This window comes from Hesperophylax consimilis, chromosome 4 (assembly GCF_061612785.1).
Source record: "Hesperophylax consimilis isolate HC1 chromosome 4, BYU_Hcon_1.0, whole genome shotgun sequence".
Taxonomy (NCBI): Eukaryota; Metazoa; Arthropoda; class Insecta; order Trichoptera; family Limnephilidae; genus Hesperophylax; species Hesperophylax consimilis.
In genome coordinates this window covers 2,566,879-2,594,491 of record NC_142839.1, presented here as the reverse complement: position 1 = coordinate 2,594,491, position 27,613 = coordinate 2,566,879, and the positions used below count along the sequence as shown (strand labels likewise).

At 32.7% G+C, this 27,613-nt stretch overlaps 1 protein-coding gene across 1 annotated transcript in view; it reads left to right on the top strand.

Annotated features, from left to right (window-relative positions):
• The window catches only part of Wnt10 (Wnt oncogene analog 10), an 83,129-nt gene extending 56,058 nt beyond the window's left edge, over positions 1–27,071 (top strand). The window contains exons 3-5 of the mRNA XM_089631028.1: positions 5,720–6,024; positions 25,312–25,533; positions 26,769–27,071. Of these exons, the coding sequence (XP_089487154.1) occupies positions 5,720–6,024; positions 25,312–25,533; positions 26,769–27,071 (830 nt within the window). The remainder of the gene's footprint in view (positions 1–5,719; positions 6,025–25,311; positions 25,534–26,768) is intronic.
• The last annotated feature ends 542 nt before the right edge of the window (positions 27,072–27,613 follow it).

Sequence of the window (27,613 nt, the reverse complement as noted above, 5' to 3'; positions counted from 1 at the left end):
TATTAAATTCTTTTCCAATACGGAATAAGAATCCTAGCATTCTAAGGGCTTTCTTAACAATCATATCAATATGAGCCTCAAATGTAAGTTTACTGTCAAGTATAACACCTAGATCACGAATTTGTGTAACTTTTTTGAGTAGTTGGCCAGCTATATGATAATTATGGTCAAACTTAATTTTATTTCTAGTGAAGGTAATTACATAACATTTAGAAGTGTTCATGTTGAGACGATTGCGGATACAATAATCATTAAGCCTATACAGATCTTCTTGTAGTTTAAAGCAGTCAATTATAGAATTAATAGGCAGGAATATTTTCATATCATCAGCGAAAAGTAGAACATTTGCATAATTAAAGCATTTTATAATGTCGTTGATGAAAATTGTAAACAGTAACGGTCCCAGGTGAGATCCTTGGGGCACACCTGAGGGTATATTTACAATCTCAGAGATGAAGCCATTTATTGTTACTCCCTGAGTGCGCCCATTAAGATAGGAGACTAACCATCTATATAAATCCCCATGAATTCCCAAAGCTAGTAATTTGGACAAAAGAAGACTGTGGTCAATTTTATCAAACGCTTTTGAGAAGTCTGTATAGATTACGTCAACTTGGATTTGATCATCCATTGATTTAGTAATATTTTCAATGAAAATGGCAAGATTAGATACAACCGATCTTTTTTTCATAAAGCCATGTTGGTTCACGAGTATTACAGACTCGATGCAGTTATATAGTTGTTCATGAACAATTTTTTCAAAAATTTTACTAAAGATTGGTAATTTAGATATCGGTCGATAGTTCTGGACATCATTTTTAGCCCCAGACTTAAAAACAGGTGTGATGAGAGCACTCTTCCAACGATCAGGAAAGATACCTTCTTTCAATGAGGATTGAAAGAGCAATAATAGGGGCTTCGAGATTACCTTGCTACACATTTTGATAAAGAAAGCCGGAATTTTATCACTACCCGCACCCAGTGAGCTAGAAATAGTATCGATTATTTTTTCTATTTTTTGTTTTGAAACTGATACCGAGGAGATATTAACTTGATTGTCAAAATGATAGTTGGTAGAGTGTACATCGGAAATAGTGTTGTAATTAAAGGTGGAGACGAAATGCTGTGAGAACAGGTTACATATTGCGAAAGGATTTTCAGCAGTCACTTCGCCCAGTTTCATAACATGAGGCAAACCAGAATTATTTCTTTTTCCTTTAACATAAGACCAAAAGTTTTTAGGGTCACGAGATATATTAAGTTCAGCGTTTGTTATAAATTGTTTAAGACATTCTCTAGACAATTTCTTTTGCCTTGATCTAAGGATACAGAATTCATGGTAGTCTAAAGGATTGGACCACCTTTTCCACATTTTAAACACTTTATATTTTTCCTTAGTCAGTTTTATTAGGGCTGGACTAAACCAATAGGGATAAGAATTATTAATATGAACTTCCTTTGACGGGACGTTTAATCGAATGATTTCATATAAAATTGTATAAAAGCGGTCAATAGCAGTATTGGTTGATAGGTTTAAAAATTCTGCATCCCAATCAATACTACTAAGGACGTTATTTATTGTTTCATAGTTAGCTTTCCTAAAAAGATTGATTGTTCGTTTGTTGTCCACCATAGGAGTTTCCAGAGATATGTTAATGTCAACAAGAATGCTTTTATGATGTTTACATTCAGGGATGAGATACTGGTCAGTATTTGATACAATTACAGGGATCGAGCTAAAAACAAGGTCTAGGTATGTATGATTATTATTTGGAAAGGTGCAGTACTGTGATAGATCAGTAAATGAAAGGGTGTCAGATAGTTTGGAAATAATTTCAGATTTAGAGCCATTCGTAATTTGCATACTATTACCATTACTTAAAGACCAGTTAATTAGAGGTAAGTTGAAATCACCCGATATGACAAAATGATCATCGTGGTGTAGTCCTCGAAGTTCACATAATTTATCCATGAATTCATTTATATTTTGTGAGTGATTGACTCCTGGAGGTATGTAAACACAGCATAAATGAATTTTTATGAAATTATTAATCGTAACAGTCACCCAGATGTCTTCAGCATTCGTGTTAAAATCCTTACGTTCATGAGCTATGAGGTGCTTCTTCAACGCAATCATTACTCCACCTCCTCTTTTTTGCTCATTGCGATCGCGCCTAAATACCAGGTAACGGTTGTCAAATAGCTCTTCACTAGCAATACTGTCTACAAGCCAAGTTTCAGTTATCATAATAATATCATAGTTGTTATTGGTAACATTAAAATAAAATCTATCAGTCTTAGAACGCAGTCCAGTCACATTTTGATAATATACATTCAACATTTTAGTACATTTAGTTGATAAAATATATAAAATATAAGATTGATAAAATAGTTGTAAGCATGTTCTAGTAAATTATAAATATTAGAGTGGTGTTGTAGTAACGCAAGCAGAGTAATTGTAGGATAATTTGGATTAAAGTTGGTAGTATTAAAAGAGTTAGTTGTTAATATTATACAAATAAAGAAAAACCAGTACAAAGGATGATATTTTAAAGTAGGAAAAAAGATAAGGTAGATAGGAAAAATAAATTGATAATAGCTTATAGTCACACGAGACGATGCTAAATCTAAGAAGATTATCAGCAAAAAACCTGAGTCACGTCAGATTCCAATGTCACCTGAATAATGGGACTAGTTTCATTTTTGCGTATAAATATTTTTCCGTATTTGATCCATCTGAATTTAAAGTTTTTATCCTTGCTTAAGTCTCTCACTGTCTTGAAGAGCGCACGGGTTGCAGCAGTCAGATGCTCGTTGACATAAATTTTGGAGTCCCCGGGAAGCTTCAAATCACTTGAGTTGAGACTGCCTTTCTTCCTTATAGCAGCAAGAAAGTTATCTCTACTGCGGCTGGCTGTGAACTTTACTACAATTGGACGAGTAAATTTAGGATTTTCTCTGGGTAATTCCTTGACCCTTGTACGAGAGATTCCTTCAATATCATTTGGGAGAACATCAACACCTGCCTTGGCTCCTAGCAATTTTATGATATCTATTAAATTTTCATTTCTTTTTTCCGGTATGCCAATAATTTCCACGTTATTTTTTAACGAGGTTTGCTCAAGACGGTTTAATTTGGACAATACCAAATTATAATTAGTTTGAAGTTCATTGTTTTTGACTTCGAGGTTATTAATTTTGGAGTGACACTCTCTTAGCGCATCATTCATTGTTTTTAATTGCATGAACACTTTATTAATTTCTTCTTTAATTTCGTCCTTAAACAAAATTAGTAAATTACCAAAGTCTGGCTCTGAACCAGCCTCAGCAGCGGGGCTCTCTACGGCAACATTACGTTTTGACTTAGTACCCGCTTTAGTAGGTAGAACAGACATTATGAATAGGTACTGAACTGTCAAGGTTATGAAACAATGAATTGTAGCACTCTGTAGAGTCAACGAAATCACACGATCACTTACGATGTACAATATACAAGTGAAATAATTAATTACGCAACAACTTTTTGTGGAATTGATCACTTTTATAAGCCCAAATAAACATTAAATTAACAACGATTTTACAGTCGACCACTTGGTTCAAGAGTATTGTTAAGAGTGAATTATTGTTCTATTCAAGTTCTCTTGTAATTTCGGTTTTGTTAAGAACTGACCTGATATAATTAAACTATGAAATTAGATGAATTGTTCAAATTTCGTTAAACAACCAGTCCTAAGTATAAAGTTAAGTACATTATTTTATATAAAAAATGAGAGACTTCTTCCAATCAAACTGCTTTCTTAGTTTTGTAAAATTTGTGCAAAATACAATGTTTTACATAAAAAAACTGAATAAACATATTTAAAAAAAAAAATACAAATAACCAAGGAATAAAAACATGTCTTTTAAAAAATAATGAAACCTACCTTCAGATCTGTAATAAGTGTGCCAGAATCTTGGAAGTCGAGAAGTCCTCTAGACAAACATAATAATTTTACAAAAATAACATGAAACGTACATCATATTTATACATCTAATCAATCATTAGTCATCCTAGTCATCCCATCACTTGACTACAAGAGCTCATCGAATGCTAACTGGTGGCTCGCCACAATATGAATAAAATCACATCTTCATGTTATGATGAAGCAATTCAATTTGTCATCCGTTGATCGATAGCAGGCTACTACAAAAAGTTGTCTGTCAGATGTTAAGGAACAAAATGTCTGACAATAAACATCAACGTTTACTAACAACGTTTTCCCGGACGATTGTGAAGCAGCATGACCGACTTTGAGTGATTATACTGAATCCTAAAGGACTCAATATCACAAAATTTTTATCATACTGATAAAGGGTACAAATGGTCCTATAAATAAGAATCTGATACTGAGTAGAAATCAGCTTCTTTCAATGTTATCAATAATATTATTTGTTGAAATTTGTTTTTAACGTGAAAACGTTTTTAAAAAGGCTACCGTACTTAGTCCCGCCACATGGAACGCTTTTGCTGTCACAAAATATTTAATTATATCGGTACCCTAGGGTTGTTATTATAAAAATATACAACTGTTCGTTGTTAGTCTGTGCTCTTGCATCATCGAGCGGGGAGATGATCAGATAAGAGTTTTAAAATTTGCTCTGCGCGACCAAAGAATCGGTCAAAACTTAACAGAATGGGTTACATGAGTTATTTGTGCGGCGTCGTGTAGATCTTGAGGTGTTCTGAAAAGAAAGCTGAGCAGAAAAATGTTAATTTTGCCCAGTGACGTAAGAAAGACGTTTACCACCCACCCCATTTTTTTTTAAAAGAGATACGATTCGATATTTGAAACCGAATGATGGTGTAAACTCGGCTAACATAAAAAAAATACACGATAGTATTCAAATTATGCTGTGGAAACGAAGATCTACGATGGAATTCAGTTGGTTATTGAAATACTTGAGGGTAGGTACATTTGTGGTTTTATGTGTATTGTAATTTGAGTTTCGTTCGTTTAGGTCATATTTTGGGATGATATGCATGTTTGGGTGTTGAAGAGATTTGGTAGAAAGGAAAAACATATCAAGCCTCCCAACCATCATATACAAACATGATGATTGTGTTTGTTGTCTCCCGGCTGCGTACCTGTGCATACGGCTAAATCTATTGTCTATACAGGGTGTTAAGGAACTTACTTCATTTACTTCAACCAATGATTCCTGACATTATTTGGAGTAAAATATGTCAATCAAATTGTTGTCACCGGTAACATTTTTGATGTTTTTTTTTCTTTTAAAAACATAAAATCAGTAGTCATTTATCAGCTAGAATCAAGTGAGGGGTTGGGTGGTAAATCGGCTGAATGGCGATATGTGCAGGAAGTATTTTTAAAACTATTTTTGAAACATCAAAAAAGTCACTGGAGACCATAATTCATTTACATATTTTACTCCAAATAATATTAGGAATTACATGATAAGGTAAATCGAGTACGTCGCAACCCTGTATATTTATGTCGCGTGTTCACCCGAGAACCTCTTATTGAACTACTGGTAAAAAAGCCCATCCAATAATGTGGAGGAATGTACAAACGCATTACCGAGTTTTGCATGTATTTTATAGTCCTTGCAATTTGGCCATACCTATGTCATATATCCCTATGTTTCTATTAGGTATCTATGATTTCGCCAATTGGATGACACCACAAAAACATGACTAAGAATTTATGTACATTTCCAGGTTACCGAGAGGCCGCCTTCGTGTACGCCCTGGCCTCTGCTGGTGTGGCTCATTCCGTATCCCGAGCCTGTGCCCAGGGGCAGCTACTCGCTTGCGGCTGTGATCCATCCAGCTACAAGCCCGGGGGGCCAGAACCCGGGGGCCCGGCTCCCGCACGCCCGCCCTCCAGCCGCTGGAAGTGGGGCGGCTGCTCGCACAACATGCAGTACGGCCTGAGCTTCAGCAGGCAGTTCCTGGACTCCAGGGAGACGGCCGGGGACCTGCAATCGAGGGTTAATCTGCATAATAATGAGGCTGGAAGACTGGTGAGTTTTAATGCAATCGTAAAAATTTTCAATTTTAAACAGTGGAGTATCTGACACTGACGGCAACCGCCCTCGCTAAAACTTCCGAAAGCGATTTTATCCTTCAAGTTCCTAGAAATCAGGAAGAATAAATAAGGAGTCACGGATTTCTCTGTATTACCTACGAGTAGGTACATTATGTGATACAGGGAGGGTGACATGACATTAGAATTAAAGACTTTATTTCCAAATTCCATTGTTTTTTACAAACACTAAAATGTTTTTTTCTATTAAAGTTATCTATTTTCTTTACTTTTACAAGTACTATCTTGAATAAACACCTCCATAAGTTACTGCACTTTACCTAGGACAACTTTTTTTGTGAATTGTATAATATAATATATACTATTTTTTTTAAATAAAAGTAGTATTCCGGGTTAAGATAATATTTTAAAATATCCTCTTAAAATATATAAATATAGGTACCTACTCACAAAGCCTGGATGGGAACACGACTCATTTGCAAACTCGGCCACTGACCGGACTGTATTAATCCCACACAGGAAGGCAAAAAGCATAAACAATTAACAGAATAAAATATATTTCATCGAGAATGTGAGATTAAATGTAACGTAACGATTGTTCATAATCAACAATAGTTCGACTGTATCTTTTAAGATATTTAAAGTATCCATCTCAAAACACAATCAAAGAAAAAATCTGTAAAGCATTTTTGTTTCATGAATCAACGAAGATTCAATAGATATAAAAAACAAACTACCGTGTAAATAAAAGGCATTGAACTGAACTAAACATCAATTCCTCCACTTTGGTGATAATTAGCCCATCGAAACGTATCGCACCTTATTAATTATTCCTTCCCATACAATTCGGTTGTAAAAGCGACAGCCGGGATGATGTTAATAAAGCTTCAATGGAGAAAAGGACATTGTGCGCGAATCACTTCAAAGAATTTACCGTATCGAGCTACTAATTGGCTGTTACTGGCTGGATATAAAGGTTTCTAATTCTGCCAGACTGAAGCTGAAGAATTGATGTTGAAATACAAGCAAAGCAAGCTCATTAATCAAAAGGTATATCTAAAATCAACTGAAATTATTTTCCAGTGAAAAATTTTGACATTTTTTAATTTTATTATATTTATTTTATATAGAAACAAACAGTAAATTGCTTACAGTGATTTAGAGATATTAAATATTTCAAGGTGGGTACCTACATTATATGTTTTCTTGTAATGTCTCATATATGTGGTATGTACATTCAGTAATTACCAGGTGACATATATGTAAGTGTGTATATGTTAGTATCTTAGTATGCGCGCTGAACAGTTTATAATATTATTGACATTGATGCCACTTTTAAATTTGGGCACTAAATCCGAAAAAAAAATTATGTTAGAATTTAGACAGATATTATTTAATGTATGAAGAGCAGGGTTAATTGGTGATAGAGTTCACTTAATCAATATTTCGTCACCGACAAGGTTCAATACAACATTTGACCTTTCAGTACAAAACCATTTATTTTGCTCATTTCTATATCCAAAATAATTTTCAGAACCGTCCGAGTTGATTTCAGTATGACGAAGTCCTAACATAAAGTTTTTTAAAGCTTCTATTTATTTTATATGATTCTAACATCACTTAGAACCTTTTGCAATTGCCATTTTATTTATATTTTGTATCTGACAGTCGATCTTTGTTACGAATTTATATCGTGTTTGAAATTGCGCACATTTGCTTCGACTTATATTAATTGCAATCACCTCAGGAACATTTTTTCACTATTTTTTTTTCTTGGAATACGAAAATTTTTAAAAATAATAGTACACTACCTAGCGTAAATAATATACCATTACGTGAAAGGAATCCCAAACAACGTATAGCCTGAAATGCTACTACCATTGCCATCTATGGTGTGGTTGAGAAAGTAAATCGTAAGTTTCATCATAATGGCTATGATGTTATTATTTTAGAAAAAGCAGATAACTAACAATTATTTTTTGTAACAAATATTTTCCAAACCAATATTCATTTATGATCATGTCTTCAAAAAGTACTGTTTAATGAAAACATAAATCAAGCTCAATTTTTTAAATCTGTTAAATCTTTTTACCATTAAATAATTATTCAAACACCGCTTATTTTTAAGGATATATCAAAAACGAAATTATTTTTATTTGAACTTAAGATTTCCGGAAATTATTAGAAACGCACTGCTGTATGAAAACACAATTAAGGCGACACAAGACTGCAACAAGCGGGGTTTTGCCCGAGGCTCATATTTTAATTCGTTCCAACGAATTTTTGACGATTAACGTAATTTTTTAGAGCGATTTCTATCAATGTAAATTACTTATACTTAAGATTAATAAAACAGAACAGGTTTGACAACTTTATGAAAGGTTTGTCAACTACAAAAACGTTTAATAACTGTAAGCACCCGATTTCATTTTTCTAGACAGTGAATCAGTAACTCCCCGAAGAATCCTTCTAGAAACATCAGAGAATTTAGTAATACGTTCATCAGAAATAATTAAAATAAGGCTTCTATTCCTGCTAGGTCAAAGTCAACCATGGGTCCGTCCATTGCGCGGGGCCGCAGGCCGAATATTGTTTTTACACGACTACTTACGTCATTAAGATTTCTGCTTTATTTCAGAGATTTTCTAGGGCAAATTCAACTGTAGGTCTTTAATAAATGCATTGGTTTATAAAATTAATGCAATTCTATGGTTAAATTACTATTTGAAAAAAAAATCACAGAGACGTAAAATTTTATTGTTGTATCGAAATATAAATATCTTGCCTGTGAATATATCACTTATTATGGGAAAAAAATTGATTCATCATATATCTAGACTCTGAATATAAAAATAAATTAGAAACTGAACACAACACTAGGTTCCCAAATAATGAAGACATGCTTGTTCCAAAATATAATTATAATATAATAGACAGCGAACCCTAGAATATAACGTGCCCAAAATGTTCAACATGTTGCCAAGTTACATAAAAAACTTGTAAATTCCTAAAAGGATTCAGATATAAGAGTATGCTGAAAACATGGCTCGTAAGTAGAAATATTTTATACTAATCATCACTATCAATCAATAGTCGCTATTTATTAGCATGTAGATTTAGTGTTATTTTAAACAATGTCTAATAATAATAATCTGGATATATTATAAGTAGCAACAATATTTTTTTTTATTTTTCCGACTTTATGTCCGGGTTTAATCTTCCCACAGGAAAAACTAAACCCTTCCACACACTTTTCCAAAATTGATCATCTAGTCAATCCACATTATGCAAGTGCATTATATAAGCATAATAAAAACCAAATAATACAAAAACAACACGTCAAATCACCAGAGATCAAATGGGAAAATAATTCACCGACTCCAGATATTTTCATATCAGAGGGTTCGGCTCGGTAGAACTTCTAATTGGACCTATAAATCCTACTTATCCCTCAATATAAATATTTTAAAAAATCTTTCGTCATCCTACATGTATTTAAAATGACTGATTTTTGCCTTTTTATGTATAAATTCTTTGACAGATCGTATTAACGCCTGGTAATATTTTTAGAGTCTGAGAATGCCATATTCTTTTAATTTCATTTCCTAAATCTGTGTATTTTTTATTACAATAATTAGTAACAATATTTTGTAAACATATTTACATTGTAACGGAAAAACCACTTAATTGTAGTTTAGGGGGAAAAAACATTGAAGAACAATAAAAAATAAATACATAAAAAAATATTATGTAAAAAAAGAAACTATTTTTTGATTTAATTTTTTATCGCCTTTCGTCGTAATATTTTTTGTTATTGTTTACTTTTGTCTATTTTTAAATTTGTCAATATACATTATACATTAATTCCGACAAAGAAACCATTTGTTTTGAAACATGGCGATCCTTTTTGATTAAATAGTGATGCATACAAAGTATTTTATTTTCAGATAATTAAAATGACTCCACTAAGTGATTTTTCAACCGTTAAAGAAGTTAAAATATAAATTTAAAACGTGTAAAATGTGTATTGCACACACTTCACTGCTGCCACTAACCGCATTAAGTCTCTCTACAGGCGTTTCCCCACAAAGGTCACACCAGAAAGGTCACACGTATCGAAGCAACGGAGCAAATAATACTATGTTGGACACACCGATTAACTAACTTTTAAGCACACGTATATTAGACAAACAACAATCTTAGGCCATTTTCCATTAATCTGCCGAACCCGAGTTCATGCTTGAGCCATTAAACTAAATAATACTCAGTGAAACGTTAAATCTACTGGGAAAACCTCTCGAGGATTAACTTGGAAGGCTTTTGACTTAATTAAATTAATGGGCATATGGTTTTGCTAATAACAAGCTAAACTTTGGCGTTGACTTTTCAACATTACAAGCTGCAGGCTAGAGTTCAATTCCGGTGCTGATATGATGAATTAGTTGCTTTCTATCACATAAAATAGCCTGATTACTAATAATCTTTAAGAAGATAAGATAGCAAACAGATTTTTAAAGTATTTTGATTGGGCGTAATTTCAATGGGTTAAGGACACAATAATTCTTCACCGCTTAATTGATTACGTAGTTCGAATTTCCTATATTTTTCTTTCGTAAATTATTGGTGGATACACGGAAAAAAATGAGTAATACTGATTTATTAAAAATCTTTTTAAATTATTTGTAATCCTGTTAAAAATGGGACTGCAAGCCGCTTTCTGATAAAGTGTTAGTAAATTCATAATAATATCGGAACGTGTCTCCTTCTACCTGCGTTTGTCTTAATAATATATCATGACGAAATTAAAAAATGATGGATTTTTATGAACACGCGTTTAGACTTCGTGACAAAACATTTATATTTTAATTAAAAATTAATAAAATACTTCGTTTTAACCACTTTTATTGTTTATTACCAACATGTTTCATGAGCAACGCTCACTTCTTCAGGGTTTTTAATAAAACTAATTATAAATAATAGACATAAACAACTTCGAGAAACTTTGAAATAAGGATTAAAGAACATATGAAATCTTTAAATAATAACAGTTTCTCGGAGTTTGCCAACCATTTGTTGGAAACTAGTCATACTTTTAACTTCAATACTGGAATAGAATTAATACATTGTAATGTCAATGGCATCCAGTTAGATAAACTAGAAATTTTAGAGATAAGAAAGAGTGTGAATGCAAAATTGAATATTATTAACAATCAAAAATTATTTTTAAATGACCCAATATTAAACCTATTCCCTTTGTAAATTGTTCCATATTGCCTCTCTTTCCCCTATCCGTTTTATCTTTTCTTTGTTGTCATTGTTTTTGTCTATTATTTTTTAATGACACCATTGTCTATGTCTATTATTTATCTATTGACACCATTGTTTATGTCTATTATTTATAATTAGTTTTATTAAAAACCCTGAAGAAGTGAGCGTTGCTCATGAAACATGTTGGTAATAAACAATAAAAGTGGTTAAAACGAAGTATTTTATTAATTTTTAATTAAAATTGTGCCACAAAATAAGTTTGCTGAGTTAGAAGAAATTTATATTTTAGTTGAAGTTTATCAGGATACCTATTAATTCATTCGTTAATGACATACAATCACATTTTTAACAGTAATACGAATAATTTCAAGAAATTCTTAATAAATTAACAGTTAATTAAAATATTTATATCAGTTAGTTTTCTCTGTATACGAAAAAAAAATGATTTTAAGTATTTAAAATTTTATTTAAATATTTTTCTGGTATAAAGCACCTCACCCAACGTTTGGTGACTGTACGTATAATAATATAATTGTACATATCAGTTACCTTTTGTAGAAAAGCGTGATTCCAACTACTAAAGTTATATTTTTATGCTTATTCCCTATTCATTAACTGGAGAAAAATTAAAAACAAATGTATAAGGTACTCAAAAACAAAGAAGCAATAGCCGTAGCCTAGACATTACTAACATCCAAGAAATGGGGTATTTTCTACATATAAATATGTTGATGGTTACAGTAAAATTGCCGAACTATAGAGATTATTATTCCTCAAAAATTGAGCTCAAAAAAAATTTATTACACACCTGTTATGCTGAAATTCATATAAAAATAATTGTATATACCTAAAAAAATCATCCGTCGACAAAGGGTTAAAAGACCCTCCACACAGCATCCCCAACGATTATAGTTAAATAATGATGATAGTAATAATAATAATATTTGGATGTTTTGTATAGCGCCGTTTTTGTGCAAAATCACCTCAAGGGCACTGTACAAATATATAATACATTTCTACAATGATCTATGTTAAAACTAACTATAGACTAGTCAAACTATTATCAATTTATGTCTAACAGATTGCGTCCACCGGTTCGCCGATCAACAATACAAAGCTATGTGTACAATGCATTTTATTTATAAACGTGATGCTATAATGTACACATGTTATATTATTCGTATTTATTTATATTTTGTACAGGTAGATAATAAACAGTACTATATCTGACGTAATGTGGGCAGTTCATGTAAAAAAAAAAAACATTATTTATTTTTCGGAATAACTTTTTTGAGTAAAACCTCAAATTGTAATATTTAATTATTGAAGACAATATTAGCGATTTCTAAACGAAAATCTGAAACAGAAAAATCAGAAATCATTTTACATAAAGATAGTTGCCAATATAAATGTGCGGTGAAAAAATGAAGACAATGTTGGTAGTTCTTATTCGAAGTATGATACAGTTAAAAGTTACCGAGGGGGATAGGGTCCCATTAGCTCAGTTGGTAGAGCGGTGTCCTGGAAAGACAAGGGTCCTGGGTTCGAGTCCTAGATGTGACCGTATCTTTTTCTGATTTTTCTGTTTCAGATTTTCGTTTAGAAATCGCTAATATTGTCTTCAATAATTAATTATTCATTATTTATTACGTAAATATTGTGAGGTAAGAATTTTATAACCGGGAATAATGTTCCAGACATCAATTATAATAGATTAAACAGCGAAGGCAATAACATGAAGGGCAATCATCGAATCATTCTCAATTTATTCAAACTTTCATTGTTAATTTAGTAATAGCCTCTTCATAATTTAAAACTGATTCATCAAACAACAACGAAAAAGTACTGAACATTCTTCGTGTGCAACATTCCAGCACACATTACACGACTGATGAGCCATTACCACTTGTAAACCACGGGCGTGTATACTGTATATTTAGTGCCGGGCCGCCCGGTGGCGAGCGCGTGACGCGTCCCTCCCCGGGTAAGGTATAGCGGCCATCGGGCATCGGGCAGCGAGAACGCCCTTCCTTAATTATTCCCAACACTTCCCCAACTTTCCTCTGCCGACCACCCAGCCAGCAACACTACTTTGTGGTCAAGGTCCGACTTTCAATTAATACTGACCTCTTTCAATATATTAAATAAATTGAATGGGTTTTTGGTGTGGATATCGGACGCTCATCGTGTGAATATGGAAATTAATCCCAAATGACCGCTTTTTAACATTCCTTCAAAAGTTATGGGAAATTATTCATAAATATATTTTTATTGTTTGAGAATACAAAAAAATACTCAATCATGTTTAATGGGTTCCTTATAATATGGCTCCATAATATTACGTATTTATTAAAAATCATTCAAATTATTCGTAAACCGATTAAAAGCGGGATTTCAGGCCCTTAACGAATAAATCGTTAGCTTTCCTGTTAAACTTTTAGTAAAAGAGGAAATCTACTTATAAGTTTTGCCTTAACTTGTATCTTTTACTTTATAGTAAAGATTTTCTGTTATTTTTTACTTCCTGGTGTCATTGTTTATAATTTATTGTGTATGGTATATTTATACCGTTGTTATTATTTTGGTAAATTCATATGCATGAACACGTTTACCGATGTATTAGGATTTTACTAAAAGTATATTCTCAATTAGGGAGTTGTTGATTAAATTAACAGCTTAGAACTTGTTTTTTGTGCTTTGTTTATATTTCTTGCATATTCGTTTTATACTTTTTATTTCTTTTTGCATAATCTAATAGTTGATAATTACTTATGGTAACTTCTAATAGTGTTAATCTCCTTTTTTGTATGAAAATGTAAGAATTATATTTCAATCAATGAAATTTTAAAAAATATGTATTTTAACATATATATATATATATATATTTAAATATATATATCGGGAAACGGAATGAAATCCCGAGTTTAATCGGATTACGAATATTTGGATGGATTTATAGTTTTTATAAAGGGAGCAATACTCATATTATCTTCTGTCTTTTTCGTTTTCGTGTGAGAAGGGAAACTTTAATGCAAAGCATTTTTGGACGATCGTCGGTGATGCTACGTACGACTTCTCCCTTGTTATATCGGGGATTATTAAAGAATAATAGACTGTTGACTCAGACCTATGACGTTTATTGATACTCTAGATTTGTTATTATCTCCAAAACGACGCATCAGGACTTCCAACATAGCAATACATATCATCCTTGAGTGAGACTATTCACTTTTCAAGTAGCTTATGACTCTCTCTGTCGCTCATTGTAACCAAAAACCTACAAATTACTTACTTAAAAATACTGTCTTTTAGATTACCATATTTTTGGTTTTATTTTGTAAATTTTCGTGTCTTGTAAAAAAGAAAATCTGTGTCATAAAGCAGCAAAGCTCTAAAACGGTGAGCTCTGTCGTCGTAAAATTTGCACTGTTTGAAGTATCTAGGTTATTTTTCCGTGAATCAGGGAATCGTGCTAAATGTAAATAACTTTTTTTTTAAATAGTAGACGACAGACGCTCTTTAAACTTTTTAAAATAATAATATATTTCGATTGAAACGTGATGAAATTCAGTCGATGCCGTTTAGAGACTCAAAAATAAAGTAACTAACTAACTAGCCATCACGCCATTTCCCCGCAGCGGTAGACAACTCGGTCTTGGCACACACTCCTTGCCTCATTCACATTCATACATCGTCTCATACATACTCTTCTATTGTTCTGACTCTTGACATGGCCCGACTCAAGTATCTGATTCACTTGGTCGTGCCATGTCTTCCTCGGGCGTCCCCGACTTCTGCTACCATTCACATTTGCATCGTATATTCTCCTTACACTCCTTTCTTCGCTCATTCGCTCGACATGCCCAAACCATCTAAGCGTCCCTTTCTTGATCTTACTCATTACGCTTACATCAGCCTTGCACTCTTTGCGGATCTCCACATTCCTCACACGATCATACATGGTTTTCCAACACATACGCCTCAGGGATCTCATTTCAACAGCATTCAATCTACTTTCACCCTTTCTTTGCCAGTTTCATGCCTCACTAATAAGTAACAGTTTCGCAAATCAAGTCCCCTTTTCGATAATATTGATACATCACACCTAGAACGTTAATAGTATTTAGTGATGGATGTCAAATCTTATTATCTTTTGATTTATGGCGCACTTGACTTTCTGTCAGACGAAACATCAGTCCACTGACCAACACAAACAATCAAACGTGCATAATATTTGCCACGAGCTGATGAATTCTGAAGTCGTCTACACAGTTTATTTAAGTGTTATAAGATTAATCGAGGATTAATGTCGCGCTGTCGATCACATCTTTATATTTTGTTGACAGCAAAAAGAGCCAGATAACATACAACGCCTGGTTTATAGGCAAAATTTATAGCACCTACGTTTTCATTTGAAATCATGTTATTAGTTATTTTATTCAATATGTTCAATAGTTTCTTGAGAAATATGTAAATTATACAAACAAAGCATCTCTTTCTATTTGGTATAATTTACAAACAACATATTAAAAGGCAACATATATTGATTCGTCCAACATTTATCTCTATGAAAAGTAACCCTTTTTAATTATTTATGTACTATCTTCTTATGATTTATTTAAAAGAGGGTGGAAGGTACGCAGTATTCAGTATCGGAACATTGCCTATGATTGCTTTAGCCGTGTTTGATGACCAGATCTTACTTTTCCAGGTATTTACCTACTTTCCACTTCCCCATCTCCTTCCCCTCGCAACTTTCCTCAGTCTCACAATATTCTCCAAATTGGGATGCCATAGTTCCACTGACCTCAGACGGTTGGGAGCAGTTGGGACTCATGTGCGATATTCACAAAAAAATGTTTTGTTATTATCCTGCAAAGCTCTCAAATGGTTGCTTGGCTGCAATAATTATCTTACTACCTGCGACAGTCCAGAGTGAAAGTTACCCTCAGTATCGCTCTAGTGAAAGAACACGATTCAGAAACATCGCTTGAGATGGCTTCAGTCGTGTTAGGCAATCAGATCTTACTATTCCAGGTACTCACTAACCATTATCTTCCCTCCATCTCTTTCTTCTCCCCACTATCTATCCCAAGTCTCACAATATTTTCCAAATTTGGCTACCGTAGTCTCAATGGCTCCAGACGATTGGGAGCAGTTGGGGACTCATGTGCGGTATTCACATAAAAAAAAATTTAAAGGCTGTTAGCCTACAATTATCTTCCAACCTGCAACATTGCAATCGATACCTTTGCTATATCAAGCTATATCAAAAATAAGAGTTTGTGACAATTTTATATGAATCAATAAACACAGTAAGGTGGTCCGATGAATATTAACATTTTATGTTTATTTTCACTGATGAGATTTTCGCCTCTCGACGAGTGTGGCCCCATAATGATGATAAATGAACCATGGCAAATCATCGCGCACGTTTGCCTCAATAAATCACTATGGCCTCGAATTTGGTCTGAAGAGGGGCTCAATCCTAATATTTAATATTTACCCACACTCCAAACAAATGATGACCCTCAAGATGTTGTAATGCGTAATGTTCCCGAACATCATCTTATTTGTAAGTGTTTGAATATTAATCATCTCGCCCGTCCTGAAGCAACAAACATCAAATCATTAAAGCATCCTGAGTTCTCAGTTCTCAGAACGTGTGCATACAGGATGTATCAGGACGTACCTGAGAGACTTTATCAAGTGATACCTAAGCATATTTTGCGGAATAAAAGTAAATCTAATTTTGCTGTACCACACGGTACACACAGCATCGGAAAATATTTCGCATTATACACGATGCTTTTTTTTGTCCAGTTTCCCATATGGGTCACCTTTTCATTTGGATTCGAGATGGAAAGAGGGACGTTTTCTATTTTGGTATCGATTTTCGTACATTTTTAGATGATTCGACGTCATCTGACGTCTGTCATTTTTTTACGTAACTGTAGGTATTTTGTGGAAATGCTGAATATTTATTTCGTTTTATGTGTAAAATATTGATAGATAAAATACTATGTATTAATTAGTTACTGATTGTCAACGTGTGTTACTGTTAGGTATGGTGAATTTTCGTGTATTTTTTCTTGATTTCTTGATGGCAATGGCAAAGCAAATGACAAATATTTTCTTGTGATCTATTATTATGTTTAAGGTGACATTTTTGACGATTTAGTACCATCCCAAAATATAATTTCTTTTATAATAGCAACTATCTATGTGAAATCGTAATTATAAAAATATTGATCGTGTAAATCAAAGGTTTTTTTCATATGGGTCGCGGTATAGTTTCCATGTGGGGATTGGTATGAAGAAAAGCATCGTGTAAAGCGACCTAATTGTCGGGCGGGGAGTAGGCGGTTACTCGACCGAGTGGAGCATGTTTCAGAAATATTGTTTGCTTTTTAATTTATTTTTATTTCACCGGAGGTCAAAATGCCATCTAAATTTTTACTTTTTTTACATTAACCCCACACAAGAGGCCCTGAAGAAAATAATTTCCCTCAGGGCCTTTGTCATATTTTGGGATGCTGTGTGGAGGGTTTTTTTAGGAGGAAGTTCTGGGGAGGTAAAAAGTTATAAGGGATGGGTAGGAATCTAGGGATCAGTATATCCACGAGAGACGGACATATGAATGTACCCTAACCCGCCTCCCAAATTGAAGTATTCCCAATAAGCTCAAGACCGCTGTTTAAACCCTGTCAGGTAAGTTCTGATACACCATGTATAACCTGGCAGCCATAGCGAGTGTCCGAAAGAGCTAATAATGGTAATTTAATGGGAGGCATTGAAGAGACTGGGGAGGAGTTTGTTGGAACTAAACTGGAATAATTAAATTGCATTATTGTAATTTATAATATTTTGAATGGTGTTCGTTAGTGATTCACGTCCAAATATATGAGAATCATGAACATGAGGAATTTCCTGGACGAATTTGTAAATGCAATACGAATTTGTAATCTTTAGATATATATAATAATACAATAGATCGGCTGAGTAATTTTTTTTTTAAAGAAAGACAAACATTCCCGGGTTACGAATAACCTGACAATATTTGAAAATCTTCTACTACCACCACAGTAAGCGGAAAATGTTGCTTGTGTTGTGATGGAGGACTTAGCCAGCCGAGGAATTGAACACACTACGCCTGGGTGGAATCCAAACGCTTTGTCAACTCGGCCACCGACCGGTCATGAAATAGCTGTAATTAGATATTAAGTACTCTTTAATTATTGACAATTTTGTGGAAAATTGTACGGGTGGGGCAAAAGTAATCACCCTATTGAAAAACGCTATAACTTTTGTAAATGGCGCCAAATGTCCATTCGGTTTTGACATTTGTGAAGTTAACCAAGACAGAATACAAATCAACAAGACATGTGGGGCAAAAGTAATCACTCTATTGGAAAACGCTATAACTTTTGCAAATGGCGCCAAATGTCAATTCAGTTTTGACATTTGTGAAGTAAACAAACGTAGAATACAAATCGACATGACATAAATCGGTTTACACCGCAAGATCGTGGAATAACAAGCAGTACCAAAGTTTATCATAAAAAAATTACAGCAAAAGAACATCGGGTGATTACTTTTGCCCCACCCGTTGTACAAAAATTACATTTTTTAAATGTGTTAATTGAAGAAGGAACTATTTTAACGTACGAAAGGATTCATGGTATAAGTCGAAATAAGTTCTGATAATAAAAGTAATTAGTACCTACAATTATTTTTTTGTCCTTGACAGGTGGTAATTCTTGATTAAACAACTTTTTGTCGTTGACAAGAGGTGATACCGATTGGTGATAAAACGAACTCTAAGCAGAATTCTTGCCTGAAGAGACTATGCAATAATTACAATAGCGTATTATCCAAGGTGGATATTTTCAATTGCGAACTTACCAAATACAAGAGGTCCATAAAAGAATACTTATTAAAAGAATACAATTGATTATATTTCTATTATGATTTGATTTATTATGGCAATAAATGTATTGATAAACATTTTGTTTTGTAATTTTTCGTTTAATATAATCTTTTGTTTTGTATAATTTTTTTAATTCATATTCCTTTCTTATAAATTTAATTTACTTATTCCTTACTATGTTGTCTCAGTATAGGTAAAATCAAAAGGAGGAAATCCATAATTTGTTTTATTTTGGCTATATAATACTTATGTACAAACTGAAATAAATGTGAACTGTCGATTTCCCGAAAATTAATAAATAAATAAATAATTCTTGATGAAACAACTTTTGTTTTCTTTTTACAAAGACAAACATTCGCGGGTCAAAAATAACTTTTAATTTTATGGGAATCTGAACCTTTGGACCACTCAGCCACTTACCGGTGTATGAATGATTACTATGAAGGTGTATTAAATGATTACAAATTTTATGCATTTTCTTCTTTTGTATTGGTCGGTATTTTTCAGAAGATCTTCACTGCTTATATAGTAATAAGTTATGTGATTTCGACTTATGATATGTATAATTTTGCAAGTTTTTTATTCTTACTTTTTAATATTATTTACATTTTCTCTAAAATATCTGTTTCCATCATTCAGTTTTTTTTGTGGTTTATGTAAGTTTTTTTAAATATTTTTTTTCTATATAATATTATAATTCTTTTTTTTTTTGTTATTTGTTTTTGGGGTATTATGCCGTGTTGCGCTAACTCCTTCCTTAGCCAACGTTTCGGACAGCATTGCAGTGTCCATCATCAGGGCAGATGTGTTATTTAATAACACATCTGCCCTGATGATGGACACTGCAATGCTGTCCGAAACGTTGGCTAAGGAAGGAGTTAGCGCAACACGGCATAATACCCCAAAAACAAATAACAAAAATACTTTTGGCCGTGAAAATCTTAAATCATATTTTTTTTTTTTTTTTTTGTAATTATTTTTTATTTTTAATAATATGTTTACATGGTACATAATTCATTTTACATCTTGGTTCTTTTTACTACTCTTCCATTGAAAGCATTTGCTTGTGTATGGAAGGGGAGTGTACATAAATGTTGTTGTTAATTAGTACTTAAATAATTCATTGTACATAAATGTATGTTTGCTGTAGTATATTTTTTTTATAGTAGTGAAGGATAATATATTAATATAATAAATTTTAAAAAAGAAAGAAAGTTATGGAAAACTAAGGATATTTGTGAGATTAATTAAGTGACAGTAGTTTTTTTTTCAGAATATTTTTAAAGTGTCTCTTGACAGAGAGCAGTATTTGGGTTTTATCATTAATGCTTCTGATTTCTTCTGGTAGACGATTGAAAAAGGTTCTTCCCTGGTAAGTATAATGATGTTGTGCAAAAGACGTATTTAGTTTTGGGCATAGAAAAACATGTCTAAGTCGCGTTCTGTTTTCATTTAAAAATTGATATTTATCTTTTTCTTTTATAATTTGGATTAGTGAGTTTTTAATGTATAGGTCTTTAAATGTAGGTACTTGAAATTCTTCAAACAGGCGTTCTGTAGGGTAGTCAAAGGATTTTTTTAATATAATTTTAATAATTGTTCTTTGTATAATTTCAATTGGAAGAAGGTTACATTTATACGCGGATCCCCAACTAATAATAGCGTATTGTAAAGTGGATTGAACTAAGGCATAGTAAATTATATATAGATTTTTTATCGACAGAAAGTTTCTAATTCTTAAAAATATATATATTAATTTTCTAATTTTGTTTACTACTTGACATATTTGTTCCTTCCATTTCAGATTTTTATCAATAATTACTCCTAGATATTTAATTTTATTTGTTGTTTTTAGTACTGTACAGTTTGATTTGCAATAGTTTTGGCTGTGAATTTTAGTATTATTATGTATGACAATGTTAAAATTTTTAGGAGTATCATTTGTATGGATTGCAAATGGAATTACAAATGTCTTTTCATTATTAAGTGACAGTAAATTAGTGTCGAAAAAATTCTTGAGCGTGTTGATGTCTTCTGTGGCCTTTAACTCTACTTTTTCCCAAGTCTTATCACTTATTATTAATACTGTATCATCAGCGTATGACGTAATTTGACCATGTAAAGGTTGAAAAAAAATATCGTTTACATATATAGTAAATAGAATTGGTCCAAGCACTGTACCTTGGGGGATTCCAAAGCTTGTAATCTCTTGATCACTATTAACACGATTGATTTTTACTACTTGAGGACGGTTTTTTAAGTAGTCGGTGATCCATTTAATCGCGTTGCCTTTTATGCCGATATTATTCAATTTTTTTAATAGCATCTCATGGGATATGCTATCGAATGCCTTTCTAAGGTCAATAAATATACCCGCACATTTTTTACTTTTATCTAATGATTCAGAAATGTATGAAGTTACGTTAGCAATAGCATCTTGTGTGCTGAGAGATTTTATAAAGCCAAACTGGTTTTTGTGTAATATTTTATTATTATCTAGAAAATTTACCAATTGTTTTTTTACTATTTTTTCAAAGATCTTTCCTATATTAGAAATTAGACATATTGGGCGATAATTCGTTGCTTGATGTGGATCTCCAGATTTGTAAATAGGTGAGATTATTGTGGTTTTGTAGTTCATTGGAAAAATTCCAGTAGTTAAACTTAAGTTTATTAAATGAGTGATAGGTTTTATTAAGTGAGGTTTCATAGTTTTTAACATGTGTGTTGTAATAGAATCAAAACCGGGAGACGAACCTCCTTTCATATTTTCTATTATTTTCGAAATTTCACATTCTGTTGTTGTTTCAAACATTGAAAGTATATTACGTTTCTGTATATTTTTATTTTTATGGTTTTCTTGGTTTGAAGGCTTTTGAATATTTTTCGCAAGATTTTTCCCAACATTTGCAAAGAACGAATTAAATATGTTTGCACATTGTTTAGGCTGTATATTGGCATCTATAATTTTTTTATCATGTTCAATGTACTTAATGTTTTGTGTTTTTTTTGTATTTTCAATGGCGAAATTAACAGTTTTCCACATTTGTTTATGGTTATTTTCTGAAGATAATATTTTATTTTTAAAATACTCTTCTTTACTTTTTTTAATATAAGATATTAATTTATTTTTATATTTTTTATAGAAAATATATGCTTTTTCATCTTGGGGATTTTTTAAAGTTATTTTGTAAAGTTTTTCTTTATTTCTGATAGATATAATAAGTCCTTTGGTAATCCAAGGCTTTAAACATCTTAATTTTGATTTTATGTGTGTTGTTATCTCAGTTGTCGAATTTTTAATGTGTTGTGACATAATATTTTCGAAGTTAGTTGAACAAATTTCAGTATTATCACTGTTTAAAACATTATTCCAATCCTCCTTTTTTAATTTTTCAGAGAGAATAGTCATATCTATTGTTGATTTTTTGGTTATTAAATTATGTTTTTTATGTTTAATATTATTATTATACAGAAGTAAGCATGAGTGATGATCAGTTATGTTAGTTTTCCAAACAATTGATTTTATTTTGTGAAGATCTTTAATGTTTACATTTGTCCAAATGTGGTCTAAACAAGATGGAGTATGTTCTTTTATTTCCCTAGTATTTTTATTTATGCAAGATATAAAATTTTGTTCAGTCATGCAATTGATGTATTCATTTTTGTTATTATTTTCTATTTTTTCATTAATATTAACGTTAAAATCTCCTACGACGAAGCAAAGTTTATTTTTTAATTTTAATAATATGTATTTGAGGTCATTTATAAACGTAATAATACTCGAGCCATGCGTTCTATAGATAGCTATTAGATAGTATATTGATTTGCCGAGTTTGAAATGTACTTCGATGCAGTTTACTAAGTGTATTGGATGTTCTATTATGTTAACAATACTAAATTTATTGCTTGCAAATATTATTATTCCCGAATTTTTATTGATGTCTACTTTGGTAGAAATATAGTTGTACTCAGGTAGGTGATAAGACGGTGATTCAGCGTTCGTAAATGTTTCGGATAACACTATAAAGTCCGGTTTTTTAATTAAATTATTTATTTTTAGAATTGATTCATCTAAATTTTTTTGAGCGCTACGGATGTTTATGTGCATTATAATTATATCATTGATGTTTTTAGAAATAATTTTGTTACACGAATCGGTACATATACATTCGTATTCTTGAATTTTAATATTTAACTCTAATTCGTTACTTAAGAAATCATCCATTTAATGCATTTTCGGTTGTATTTTACAAAATTATTTATAAGATTTTTATTCAATGTCGTAGTTAATTCTTTCTTTGGCTAATTTAAGCATGTAAGATCGGAACTTACATGTTTCGCTGTTTGTTCGGTGGTCTACTTCATTCATTTTACTGTTCAAGGAGTTTATTTCTTTCTTCTTGTTAGCTGAGTTGCAGTTAGCGCATTTGGGTGGCAGTTCCAGGGATTTACACTCGGAGATGGGATGATCTTCTGAACAGTGCTTGCATGTTGGTTTATTCATTCTATTGTAGCATTTTTGTGCTGTGTGTCCAAATCTTTGACAGTGGAAACATTGGGTAAGAGGACTGCAGTCTTCTACATAGATTCTCATGAATCCTAGATGAATTTTTTTTTTATTAATAAGATGTAGTCTCATTTCAGGATTTGTTTGTAGTATTAAGTTTTTGCTGTTAGTTTTTTTGTTTGTAATGATGGCCTTAACTTGTAATATTTCTTTGTCTTGGTATTTTTCACATATCATTTTGATGTCGTTGTTTTGTTCAATGATGTCTTCTAAGAATTCTTTTTCGGTATAGTCTTTGTCAAGACCTTTGAATATTACGCATGGATCCGTTTTCAGAAGTACCTCCGCTATTATGGTTTTGTCGACTTCATTTATCTTATCTTTTAATTTTTTTGCGTCTTCTTTTTCTGGGCATGTTATTATAAGGTTTTTTTTTGTTTTTTTAATTTCGCATACTCGAATTCCCAACTGCGATATTTTAATCTTTTGTATTTTCTCTTTTATTTTTTCAGTGTCTTCTTCTTTTAAGCTTTTAATTATTATGGGAAATCGTTTTTCTTGCGTTTGTGATATTAAGTTTTTTACTGCAGAAGAGTATGATAATGGGTATTTTTGTGCTTGGTTTTTTTCTTGAATATCACACTTTTCTTGTAATTTAGCTAATTCTATTGCCATGTGTGATATCATTTCCATGATGTTATTTATTTCTTTCATCATTTTTGATTTGGTTTCTTTGGTAAGTTTATTTTCTTCTATGATTGTATGTAAGTCACTTATGTTTTGTTTCGCCTTTGTTATGAAGGCATGCGAATCAACCGCTTCCTCCATTTTTCCAGGTTAAAAAATATATATTTTCCGTAAATTTATGTATTTTTATAATTTGTCTTGGATTGAAGGTGTTATTTTATTTATTCACCGCTTACGGCGCTCACTCGCGTCCAACACCGTTGGAGGTTTGGGCGACACTGATTATTATTATTCTTGTTTTAACATTTGATGAAGGTTATATGTATTAATGTGACAATTATACTGAGGCTTCAGGCTACAGTTCTTTTATAAATAGATTACACACCATTGGCAACTCTTATGCTAAGTTAGCTGATGTTTTTAATGTGCCTCTGTTAAAGTGTAAAGCTGGACTAACTTTAGCAGTGCATATTTTAACGAGGTCACTGCATAACGGTTCTATTTTTTTCTTCTTCATTTCTTTTATTAACTTTGAACTAACGAATATTATTTTTTCTTTTGTCTTTTTTACTTTTGAATTCTTATATTTTTTAAATTATACATTATTATCTTCTTTCTATATTTTACTATGACTGTCAATATTTATCATACATCATACATGTAAATGACACTTGTGCTGTTAATTTTAAATAATTAATACAAGTCATCTACGAATGCCATGATAAAGGCATGATCCTAGTATGGTAATCGAGAGAATACAATTAAATTGTAATATGTAAAATAAATTTACAAATCTAAAAATAGTGTTGTCTTAAAATAAACTTTTTTGTTGTTATTTATTCTAAACGTGTAATCGTTGTGGATTCCAGGCCGTGGCCAACAACATGGAGGTGCGCTGCAAGTGCCACGGCATGTCGGGCTCGTGTCAGGTGCGCACGTGCTGGCGTGCCGCCCCGCCCCTGCGCGCTGTGGGTCGCGTGCTGAGGCGTCGCTACCGGAACGCGCTGCTCATGGGGCGAGGTAACGACGGCCGACCAGCCCGACAGCGCACGAGGGGACGCAACCGACAGAAGACCCAAAAGACAGATAGGGTGAGTGCATCGATGTACAAAAACAATACTTTCACCCTCTACTACATAATTTCAATCTAAAAATAACAATAATAAAGAGAGAATGGACCGCCAATGAACTCGGACATGGCAAACACATATTTGCCTTAAAAGTTGTTTATTTCATACAAATAAGAAATAAATAAATTAGTAGCGTATTTTGGAATATATATCACTCAACACAAACAAAACACAAGTTCTGAATGAATTTTATCCAGTACAAGCTACACCAAATGTAATTTTTTTTTATATCGATAACATCAAACCTTTCCAAACGTGTTTACTGCTGGCAATACAACTAGATGCTAATATAAACTAGAAAGAACTTGTATAAAAAATAGTAACAAAAATCAGTAACTTCCTTTTTGTTCTAAGCTCACTTAGAAAAATCATGAATATCGATTCACTAATTTGGCATTTTATTGATTCGTTTATTCAAAGATTAAATACGGATTTTTTTATTAAATTCAGTAAACAGCAAAGCAAATCAACAATATTTAAAAATAAGACCTATATGACTATTAAATTTTAATTAGTAACCATTTACGTAACATTACAAATACACGATATACTCCAATTTAAGTCATCACTAAAAACATTTCTATTAAACAAATGTCACTTCACCTTAAGCTAATACTTTACACGAATCAAATACCTCTATTCCTACTACTATATTTAAACATTGTAATATTTCTTGTGAATTGGGTTAGCTGTAAGAAATGTAATTTAGGTACCCTTAAGTTATACCCTTCATACTTTGTGTATACTTGGAAATTTTTTATTATTATTTTATATTTTATACACAAATATAAGGCAAAAAAGTCCCGATAAACTGCTTTTTAGGTTCTTTACATTATAAATCTTATTATAGTGAGTTTACAGTTACATGTTCTTTTGTATTTTTAAGTAATACCGTAAATAAGTGTATCGGTTAATTGAAGACATAGTAAATGAGTATTTTATTTTGGGATACGTAACACCGTAAAGATGTTTATTGGTTAACTGACTTATATTATGTAACCTGTTTATTTCTTACTGCTTAAGACCGCAGTAACTCCTAAATTTAGTTTTTCGTTTACTACATTCTTGGGTATTCCGGAAAAGTTATTTTCCCAAATTTACATTAAAATCTAATAGGTGGGTAGTTAGGTACCCACTGTGCTGAAAACCTTATTGGATTGTTGAGGATTCTAAGCGTTATTTTCATTATTTTTCAGTGGGGTTCAATAAAGAAGTGGCACGAGAACGACATTGACCCTCCCGCCGAGTCGCTGCTCTACTATGAGCGGAGTCCCAGCTACTGCGAGCGCGACACGGCGCTGGAGGTGCCCGGCACGGCGGGTCGGCGTTGCGCGCGCGACCGCACAGCACCAGGCTCGTGCGCGTCTCTGTGCTGCGGTCGCGGGCACGACCTGGTCCGCACGCGCAGTTCACAGCGCTGCCGATGCCGATTCCACTGGTGCTGCAAAGTGGAATGCGACACGTGCGAGCGAGAAGAGTGGATCGCCGTGTGCAAGTGATTGGTGGAATAGCAACAATTGTGTTAAATAAAAAATAATAAACGAAGCCAGGAGTAGGGATTAATGGCATGCTTTTCAAATATAGATCCATTGTAGAGAGGTTGTAGCGAAGCTCCTAGTGGTAGTACCATGCTATGAACGATGCAGTATGGAGCAATGTGAAATAATGTGAAGTAACGTTGGACAATTTGGAAAAAAATAGAGCAATCTGGGGCATTGTAAAGCAATGTGGAACGACATAAAATAACGAGGAGCATAATGGGACAAAACAAAATTAAAGGTTCAGCACTCAAAAATGTCCCTGAAAATCACTTTGAATTAGCCTATTAACCAGGGCCGGCCCTGTGGAGGCGCACAGTCCGAGCGCCGACTTCTTTAGGCGCCAAGGATCCAAGGAGTCATGGCGCTGATAATATCTAACACTTCATACAACGCCCTTGAGGTTTTTACTAGCGCCAGGCTCCGTTTACTCAGGGCTGGCCCTGATGTTAACTCAAGCAATACTCCAATAATGATTTATCTGTAAATACTAAATGGGTAGT